Source organism: Larimichthys crocea, chromosome XXII, assembly GCF_000972845.2.
Source record: "Larimichthys crocea isolate SSNF chromosome XXII, L_crocea_2.0, whole genome shotgun sequence".
Classification (NCBI taxonomy): domain Eukaryota; kingdom Metazoa; phylum Chordata; class Actinopteri; family Sciaenidae; genus Larimichthys; species Larimichthys crocea.
This window is the reverse complement of record NC_040032.1, coordinates 7,797,074-7,807,522: the sequence shown is the minus strand read 5'-3', so window position 1 is coordinate 7,807,522 and position 10,449 is coordinate 7,797,074. Positions and strand designations below refer to the sequence as shown.

Sequence of the window (10,449 nt, the reverse complement as noted above, 5' to 3'; positions counted from 1 at the left end):
TACTGAGTTTTTATACTGTCTTTTCTTTTTGCCAAACACACACGATGAGATTGGTCGGTGCACACAGTCACACAGGCTTTTAGACACTCATTAGCTGCTGCTAATACAATAAGTGTCACCTTCTATTACATGGTGCTAGGCTGGATATCAGGATTGGAAACCCACCAAATCTCTACACAAGAACCCCCCCCCCCACGCCCCGCGCACTATTGTCTTTGAGCCACAATGTTGAATTGTTTTCTTTTTGCTCTTTCACGCCTCAAATATAAAACTGAGCTCTGAATGTGTGCAAATTTAAAAACACTGATGGACTCATTCCTTCATCTCCATATTAACTTTGAGGTTTGTTTCAGAGCAGCTGTTTAAGGATCCACACCCATAACCCCCCCAACCATTTAAAGCCAGTCGTCTCGCATATGAACAGCACATGCAGACTGGTAAAAAATCTTAATTAAGAGTCTTAATTCTCCATGCCGTCGCCTGACTGAGGCTGTGAGCTCACGTGAAGTGATGCTGAACTCAGCATGGTGCTAGTGGACGTGAGGGACTTTACATTGGATTATTTTAATATAAATATTTGGTTTTATGTGTAGGAAGAACTTGTTCTTTACAAGAAAACATTATTGTGATCGATTAGTTTCAAATTCAATCAATTCACTTCATCTTTCACCTCAAAAGGAAAGTCTTAAAGAGTCTGGAAGAGTTCTGGAGAATTTAGAAAAGACTTTTGTTTATTAGCAAATGATTAGTTTGCACATGTTCATGAATTTTTCTCATCATACTGAAAAGCTACAGTAACTGCACTTTGTCATACATGTAAAAAGTAAAAGTAATCTCAGCTCAGAGTTTTGTTGCAGATCTCTGGTTTCTGGGGCCATGCGGTCCCATGCTGCCTCCGAAGCCCTGAAGAAAACTTGCTACAGATGAGTCTAAAATGAGCGTGACGTGTGTTAAACAGGCGGAGCTGACATTTGACAGGATGATGGGCGTCGGCATCATTATTGTCTCCACTTAAGAAAGCAGTAAATATTCAGGGCCGCCGTCTGTGAAAACAGATTTTCATGAATGACTTTGATGATGATACTGAACTGCTAATCCACTAGAGATTTGATTTATTGATCTAATAATAAACTAATTAATAACTTTATTATTTAAAGTGACCATGAACTCTCTCTACAAAACCAAATGTACCTTCGACCTTAGCCTTTCCTTCCTGACATGTTTGCCAATGATAGCGAGTCAGGCATGGGGAGGAACATGCCAAGGAGGTGCCCCCCTCCTCCCGTCCAGAACCATTTGGACCACAGGGAATGGGTTAATCACATTAGAGGCCCAGAAGAGAGATGGGAAGTAGACAGTACCGTGACAGCCGGGGTAGCACTGGCACGACTAATCCCGTTAGGCCGAGGAAAAAGGGGGACGCCATCGCGCCTACGAGGCTGAGAAAGAGAAAAGCATTTTCCCAGGAATGAGTTCACCTGTATGGTAACACGGAGAAGTCGGCCTGTTGATGCTTATTAGAACAAACAATCACACTTGGCACATACAAATGTTTTCTTCATGCTGGGCACAGAAAATAAATCAGCAGCAGACATCATGGCATGAGCTCCTCTTTCATGGCACCGTGAAGGTCTCGGTTTCTAGAACAGTGAGAAGATGAGGGGGTGTGGGGGGGCTGTAAGAAGACACAGCTTACTTCATATGCATTGTAAGTGCACCCGAGTTCAACCTTAATGTGAACCTTTGCAGCAGGACATGAATAGGATGCTCTCTATAAAAATATACCCTGCTGAGTAATCCGGCAGATGGCAGCGGACACTCACAGCACGGCCAGCCATGCAGGGGTAACGGTGAAGGTCCGATCAGCTCCGGGCTTCAGAGATGTGGACTCAGGATCTTAACTCCCCTTTAGAAATGCTGGGAAACAGAGCCGTCAGTTTACATCCATCAAGTTTCTACTTAATCTTACCCACCACTTCTTCGCTCCCTTTTCTCCTTTTTTTGTGTCTTCCTCTTTTGTTGAGGGGATTAAGCTGAGTGGTAAAACAGTGATTTAATGATCTTTGCATGGCTCTGTGCACTACGTAAACCATGAGACAAACAAGCCGAGTCAGCCCTCTGGAGGAGGCGTTAAGCTGCTCTGCGATGGGAAAATGTACGTTAGGGTTTGTAAAGAGTAATTGAACAGATGAGAAGAAAACTAATGGATAATTCATTAACATCAGTAAAAAGTTTCATTCTTTAAATTAATTCATCAAACTTTAATAAAAGCAAAACAACAAATAATGACACGTGAAAACTCTGTATGTTGACTTGTTTTAACTTTATGAAAGTTTTTTTAATTGGTATTACTCTTGCAGTTTTTATTAGTGTTTTTTCAAAGTGTTTCTTTTAAAATGTTTTATGAAAGTATTTCATTAAAGTGTTTATTTTTATTTATATTATTATTCATTATCTTTATTTTATTTTGTTTCCTACACTTCCTGTGTCTCCTTTATTCTTCTGTGCTAACAGGGGTCTGTTCTTTAAACGTACCTGACACAGGATGCCTTGTAGCTGGTGGAGCATGTGCCCCATGTACAAAGGCTCAGAGCTGCAGCGGCCCACGGTTTGATACTGACCTCTGGCTGTTTGCTGCATGTTCTGATTCCCCCAGCAGGCGCTGTGCACGCACCTTCCTAATGAAATGAAGGGAGCAGGAACGTGGAGAAGGAAGTGGTCTAATTGACTCCAGAAGATGGCAGTAAAGCAACAGTGAGCTGCTGTGAAACCTGAAGAAGAAGAAGAGGAGGAAGGTCTGTTCAGATCCAACCTGACGCGCATTGACGTCCAGTGGCTCTTCAAGCTTCATATCATGGACTCTGTCTTCCAGCTGCACCTGAAGGAGGTTTCCTGCGCGCTGTGCGCCGCCCTCCTCTTACTCTTCACGGTCACTTCTGCAGAGGAAGCCGCTCATGTGAAAAACTCCCAGTGTCACAACTACGCGGGAGGACACGTCTATCCTGGAGAGGCTTTCCGGGTCCCCGTGTCCGATCACTCCCTGCACCTCAGCAAAGCCAAGAGTGAGTTTCTGTTTTTTTTTTTTTTTTTTTACGTGCGCGGAGGTTTGGAGACAAACAGCTGCTACAGCTTTAGCACCTACATGAGATCCAAAACCACGCAAAACCCCGCAAAACCCCGCATAACCCCGCATAACCCCACATATTCACCTGGACCGTGTCAGTATATCAGGCAGGAGAAACATTTATTCATTTAATTCAGATTCCTTCACTTTAACCAGACGGCAGGACACGTCATTCAGATCCACTCCTCCCTCAACATGGGACGGTTTGTGACCTCATAATAACACGAGAGGGTGGACAAAATAACAGAAACACGAGGCTCCTCTAATGTGCAGCTTTGGATATAAACACGTGTTTGACGTCATCATTATTTTACATTTATAGATCAGAATGCACTGTTTGTCTGTTTCCTCATGACTTCTGAGACCTGACGTCATGCCAATAGAGAAGCGGTTCAAACGGATGTGACGCAAACAGCGTGACAGGAAAAGTAATGATGACATTTTGTGACACAAACACACATGATGAATTTTCTAAACCTGTGTTTTCTTCTTCCTGCTTCAGTTTCAAAGCCGGCGCCACAGTGGGAGGGAACTGCTGTCATCAATGGTGAATTCAAGGAGCTGAAACTGTCTGACTACCGAGGGAAGTACCTTGTCTTCTTCTTCTATCCTCTTGACTTGTGAGTAACACGTATGTGCCATCATCACGTCATGTGTGTTTCTGCACCACACACTGTCTTCACATTAGTGGGTTGTTTATGTCTGTTGCAGCACGTTTGTTTGCCCCACTGAGATCATTGCATTTAGTGATCGTGTCCACGAGTTTCGTGCCATAAACACTGAGGTGGTTGCCTGCTCCGTTGACTCCCAGTTCACCCACTTGGCATGGTAAGATATATATATATATATATTATATATATATATATATATATATATATAGATATATATGAATATATATATATATATATATATATTTGATGTTTTGATTATTTTGAACTCCAGAGCTCTAAAACGTTCCTTTTTTTCACATTAGGATCAATACCCCAAGGAAGCAGGGTGGACTTGGACCAATGAAAATCCCCCTGTTGTCAGACCTCACTCATCAGATTTCTAAAGACTATGGAGTCTACCTGGAGGACCAGGGACACACACTGAGGTGCAGGTTCACATTTATCTTTAGGACCAACATCAAAGGTTTACAGATGTGTCTTCTTGTAGAACATCGTTAATCCTCTCAGTTTTTTAGAAGCTTTGGGAGCAGCTTTGAGATGAAATTTCTGTGAAACTTTCAAATCTCTCCGTTCGATTCATATTTGAAGCTTCTTTGATGTGGAGGGATTCTCAACACGTAGAAGTTAACAGTAAACTGAAGTACTTGAATGTGTCTCAGGGGTCTCTTCATCATTGATGAAAAAGGCGTCCTGAGGCAGATAACCATGAACGACCTTCCAGTGGGGAGGTCTGTGGATGAGACTCTGCGACTGGTCCAGGCCTTCCAGTATACTGACAAACACGGAGAAGGTACGAACCCAAATCCGAAACCCATTAAACCTCAGTAGCCCCAGCCCTAGTCCTGGCTTTCCAGTATACTGTGAAACATGGAGAACGTATGGACAGGAACCTTAACTCTTAAACTAATTTCTAACAAACCAACATGTGAAATTATTGCTACCATATCTCCATTACAGTTTATAGTTAGTTGATGATTTGCTGCCACTGTGCGTCTGTGTCTCTCTATCTCTATCACAGGTTCCACTGCTACTGTAATCATTTTATCATTCATTGTAATTCATTGTCATTTTATCAGTCATTGTAATTGTACAATATGTTTGTGTTGATTTGTTCTGTACACGTGACATCTATTGCACGTCTGTCCGTCCTGGGAGAGGGATCCCTCCTCTGTGGCTCTTCCTGAGGTTTCTTCCACCTTTTTTCCCTGTTAAAGGTTTTTTGTGGGCAAGTTTTTCCTCACTGGAACCGAGGGTCTAAGGATAGAGGGTGTCACTCCCTGTACAGATTGTAAAGCCCTCAGAGGCAGGACATGTCATTATTTGTGACTTTGGGCTATACAAATACAACTTGATTTGATTTGAAATTACTTTCATGGAGTAACTGTAAACCCATTCAAACTGATTCAGTTGTTTTTCTTGTGCTGACTGCAGTTGTGTAATTTTTTACAGTGTGTCCAGCAGGATGGAAGCCAGGCAGTGACACAGTGAGTATCACCACTGATCTGGATCATCACTGGTATCAGCTAGTGTAGATAATTTAAGTCAGATTTGTCAACAATAAATGGGATAGTAGTGACATCTACATCAGCCTGGTGTCTAGTTAATTTCTTTAAAAAAAAAAAAGACTTGTGCTCTAATTGAAATTATTCTTCCCCACAGATCATTCCCGACCCTTCAGGAAAGCTCAAGTATTTTGATAAACTGAACTGACCTCCATTCCAGTCTGTAATATCCACTGCATACTGAAAGTACAAATAAAATGTGTTTTCCTAAAATACTCTATTTTTTTAAAAATCCTGCATCACACTGCTTCACCAAATAAAGACATTAATAATAATGGATGCAGTATTGCACTCCTTCCAATTAAGTTTTCTACTTTTATGGAGCCTGATGAGGACAGTTACACTGATAAATGAATTCTGGATAAATAGTTAAACTTTAACATCACCTCAGCAGGACAGCAGACATCAAAATAATTAGAGGGATACTTACAGTACAACTGTACTACTAATAATAATAATATTACTGCTAATACTACTACTACTAATACTACAAATACTGCTACCAATACTACTGCTACTAATACATTAAGAATTGTTACAGCTCTTACTGCACTCTTTCTTATCGCACTGTACCTTGATTGTTCCCTTTTCTGTAAGTTGCTGGATAAAAGCATCAGCTACTGACAACTAAACTAAGCAACTAAATGACTAAATGTAAATTTATCAGGGACGTTGTCCATGTGAAACATTAATTGAAAGTAAGTGATGACTAATGACTGCAGCTTGTAAAGAAAACAGTACTGTATTAACTGTAACTGTAACTACAGTAACTGTATTAACTGTAACTACAGTAACTATATTATCTGTAACTACAGTAACTGCATTAACTGTAACTAACTAAAATAAATGTATTAACTGTAACTACATTAACTGTAACTAACTAAAACAACAGTATTAACTGTAACTACAGTAACTACAGTAACTGTAACTACAGTAACTGTATTAACTATTTGTAACTACAGTAACTGTAACTACAGTAACTGTATTAACTAATTGTAACTACTGTAACTGTAACTACAGTAACTGTATTAACTAATTATAACTACAGTAACTGTAACTGTATTAACTAATTGTAACTACGGTAGCTACATTAACTGTAACTAACTAAAATAACTGCATTAACTGTAACTACAGTAACTACAGTAACTGTAACTGTAACTACAGTAACTGTATTAACTAATTGTAACTACAGTAACTACATTAACTGTAACTTTAACTAAAATAACCATATTGACTGTAACTGCAGTAACTGTATTAACTGTAACTATAACTACAGTAACTACATTAACTGTAACTAAGTAAAATAACATTATTGACTATAACTACAGTAACTGTAGTAACTGCAACTGTTTTCAGTATCTGACAGACAACAGAATATCAAAACATAAATAAGACTTAAATGTGTTAAATTAAACATGAATTAAACATAAATTCATATAAATTAAATCTGATTTGATATTAATTGAATGTGTCAAATTAAATAATAAAACCAGTTGAGTGCAGCAGCAGCAGCAGGATCCAGCCAAACATCCACCCATCCATCCATCAAAGATTTATCTCAGATTGTAAGATGAGTTTTTGTGACCTGCTGAAGAATAATTAGTTTCTTTGTAAAGGTCACACAGATAATTCCTTAAACTCATTTTGTGCAGTGCTTGTGTTTTTTTCCAAGTGTGGTTAATTTTTAACTTTTAAACAACATTCAAATGAAGTCCAGTGAAGGTAACAAGGAAAAACACAGGATGTAAAGGGCTGTTTGACCATATATGGACTTCCGAACACACTTGTTTCATCCACAACCACTTAAGAGAGACGTTGACGAAGCTGTTGTTCTTCTCGGTGTGACGATCAATGCACTTCAGGATTCACAGGTTTTTCAGTTCATTTTCGGGGGATGAACTCCTGAGGAGCGGATGAAGAAACTAATTTTGTTTTTATTTACATTCAGAGGACTCGTGAGCAAAAAGAATAAAAAGAGAAAATGGCCAGTTTTATATTACGGAAAGCTGAACCCAACGATGTGTCCGATATCCTGCGCCTCATAAAGGTAAGACAAATGTACATACATGTACATGTACATACCATATATATATGTAACAACCAACTGAGAGCATGTTTATCATTTTCTTGTCTTTTAGGAACTTGCTAAATTTGAACAGATGGAAGAGAAGGTGGTGCTGAGCGAGAAAGGTTTATGTTTAACTAGAATGAATAATTCATATTTCTGAACATTTATTTTTTAAATATCTTTATCTGATAAATGAAATGTCCCACATGTAGATCTACTTGAAGACGGTTTCGGGGATCATCCCTTCTACCACTGCCTGGTTGCTGAAGTCCCAAAAGAACAAAGTTCAGAGGGTAAAGTTATTTTTAAACATCTCTTAAAGATCAGATTATTCTGTTTGTCTTCTAACTTGTGCGTTTTCTTGTAGGACACACTGTGATTGCTTTTGCCATGTACTACTTCACATATGACCCTTGGATTGGAAAGCTTCTGTACTTGGAGGACTTCTACGTCATGCAGGACTTTCGTGGTGAGGTGGTGCTGTTGTAAATGATGCAATAAAGGTTAATAAGTCACAGAGAAAAGACTTTCTGCATACTCTCATGTTTTCTGAACATTTCATGTGTCACCAGGTCTTGGCATTGGTTCACAGATCCTGAAGGTTCTCAGTGAGGTATGGAGGTCATGTGCACTCAAAGCTTCTTTGGTGACTGACTGAACTTGATTTAAACAGTTTCAGATGTCTGTATGTGTTTCTTTGTGTCTTAGACAGCTGTGAAGACATGCTGCAGTGGGATGCACTTCTTAGTGGCAGAAAACAACACGAAGTCTATCGAGTTTTACAAGCGAAGAGGAGCAGCTGATCTGTCCTCTGAGGAAGGCTGGCGTCTGTTTGAGATTGAAAAGGAGGAGTTGCTCAAAATGACTTAACCGTGAACTCACGTCTGTTTTATTACTTGACTTGATGCAGTTATCTTGTTTTGTTTGATCAGAGATTTGTTTTATTCCTGTAAATACATTAAAAATCAACAGTTATCTTTGATAATGAATGATAGCCGTAACGATGCTTGACAATAAGTGCACATGGTGTCCACAAAGAGATCTTTACTGTCAGTAGATACAAACATTTTGAATTGAAGAGTTTGCATGAATCCTCAGCTTCAGATCCTTTAATTAAAGACCTGTAAACATAAAAAGAAATACTAGATTACAAGTAAAAGTACTGTACTGTAGTTTAGTTAAATAAATAAAAGTACTGATTATGAAGCACTGTCACTGTTATTACAAAGTTGGATTATTATAAATGATGCTTTAAGATTTTTTGTATTTTCATTTAAAACAAAGGCTGATAATCAAAGTGATTATTACATTACCTGTATCTGTAGTTAAAGTTAATGTACTCTATAATAAAAGTAAATATATAAAGTGATATTTATCTGTGTTAATCAATCAATATATAGTTTATACACACACACACACACACACATATGTGTATATGTGGATTTCTGGCCAAAACCGTATTTCAAATCATTGAACCGGCTTAACCTGAGGCAGGATGAGCTCTTCCTGATCGTCTACATATTCGTTTTGTGTCGATAATAGAAATGTGCCCTCAGGAGCAAGGGAGAGAAATCTTACTTCTGCCTTCCTCCAGAAAATTTCCCGCCTTTTTTAACATGGGGGTGAATGAGGCTGTGGAGGGGGGTACTCGATCAATTAGCCTGTATGGAGCCAAAACTATAAAAGAGACAGCTTGAACAGTGTTATCACTGCGATCACCTCGAATTTTCCTACATTTGAGGGGATAATCATGTCTGTAGCGGCTGGGGCAATTATTGAGGCCAAACGGTAGTCGGATAAGGTTTTTTATTTTTCAGACTGATCGTGCTCTCCCCTCTCCACTCTAGCTCTGGAGAGTTCTCGCATACACACCCATTCATTTTTTGGGCTTCGTTTTTCTGGATGTTTTGGCAAAACCGTTTGCCCGAAATCTTAGAAAAGTGATAGCAATCGATTACCGGCCGAGCCGGTCGTTTTCGATCCCGTTTTTGTGTATGTGCGACAAAAAACTCTGGGAGGAGTAGACGTGACAAAAAAAAGGGGTGGAAGATAAGTTTAACTAGAAAAAAAATTTCTAAAGAAAGTTTTGAGATGTGGCGTGACTCTGCCCCCGGCGTCCCCATCATTATTACTGACACTGCTCAGAAATACAGTATTAATACAACAAGCTGTGTCATCATTGCCTTTTATTGGGCTCTTATTTTTGAAGGGACTCTGATGGTTGAAAAACTTGGTCCTGTGTGTAAGTGTGTGTGTGTGTGTGGCGTGCGGCTGCCTCCTGTCTGTCTGCTGTGGGTGTGGTGTGGTCTGTCCTCTCGAGCTATGGCTTTGTTTTTGTGAGAGACAAGGATAAAATGGCCGACATATAAAAATGTAGTCTTGAAGCCTGATATCAACGAGACTTAAAAAAAGTTAGTCAAAGCTGCTTGAGGTTGCCAAGCAACCAGGTGAGGCTGCAGTCAGAGTAATTAGTCAGCAGGTCTGCATGCCCTGTGTCTGTCCCACTGGGAATGCCACAGGTGGTCGAATGAGCCCCCTCGAAGTGGCCAAAAAAAACCTATACGGTATACATCAAACCAAAATCTGAAATGACCAGAAGAATCTCGTCTTGTGTATAAATATCTGTGCCCATTTCAGGGTGAAAATTGTATAAACTGTGGCCGTAGGACTCAGAGAAAGCACAATTCTCCCTGCGTCTTCTAGAGAAAAATTCTCGGCTCAAAATAACATGGGAAGTATATGAGGCTTTGGTGGGGAGTTAGTCGAAATCAATTAACCTGTATGGAGCCAAAAACTATAAAAAGATACAAGCTTCACAACAGGTTTCACTGTGATCACCGGATCGAATTTTCCCTACATTTGAGGGGGATAATCATGTCTGTAGCTGGCATTATGAAGGCCACGGAGTGAAATCCTTTTATTTTTTTTTCACGATCGTTCTCTTCGCCTCCCCTCTCCTCTAGCGATGACACATCACTCACTCTAGCTCTGGAAAGTTCTCGAATATACACACCATTTCATTTT

General features: G+C 39.6%; 2 protein-coding genes and 1 long non-coding RNA gene across 4 annotated transcripts; 2 read left to right on the top strand and 1 right to left on the bottom strand.

Annotated features, from left to right (window-relative positions):
- Positions 1 to 719: 719 nt before the first annotated feature.
- On the bottom strand, positions 720 to 2,645 carry LOC113744405 (uncharacterized). Of its 2 annotated transcripts, none has more exons than XR_003461500.1 (5): positions 2,536 to 2,645; positions 1,786 to 1,917; positions 1,548 to 1,675; positions 1,192 to 1,439; positions 720 to 1,043 (listed from the first exon to the last, which is right to left on the bottom strand). It is a non-coding gene; the product is annotated as an uncharacterized LOC113744405 (long non-coding RNA). The 2 variants fall into 2 exon arrangements; XR_003461499.1 differs by having other exon boundaries at positions 1,548 to 1,640.
- Positions 2,646 to 2,786: 141 nt separating this feature from the next.
- prdx4 (peroxiredoxin 4) lies at positions 2,787 to 5,570 on the top strand. The gene is given in 7 exon segments (NM_001303379.1): positions 2,787 to 3,062; positions 3,627 to 3,744; positions 3,836 to 3,952; positions 4,098 to 4,220; positions 4,455 to 4,585; positions 5,245 to 5,279; positions 5,455 to 5,570. Coding segments are annotated over 7 exon segments (783 nt in total). The 5' UTR covers positions 2,787 to 2,854; the 3' UTR covers positions 5,506 to 5,570.
- An 817-nt stretch (positions 5,571 to 6,387) lies between these two features.
- Positions 6,388 to 8,555, top strand: LOC104935631 (diamine acetyltransferase 1). The gene is made up of 6 exons (XM_010751492.3): positions 6,388 to 7,404; positions 7,496 to 7,547; positions 7,638 to 7,718; positions 7,793 to 7,894; positions 7,998 to 8,038; positions 8,134 to 8,555. The coding sequence occupies exons 1-6, from the start codon at positions 7,339 to 7,341 to the stop codon at positions 8,293 to 8,295; spliced, it is 504 nt and encodes a 167-aa protein (XP_010749794.1). The 5' UTR covers positions 6,388 to 7,338; the 3' UTR covers positions 8,296 to 8,555.
- Positions 8,556 to 10,449: the final 1,894 nt, after the last annotated feature.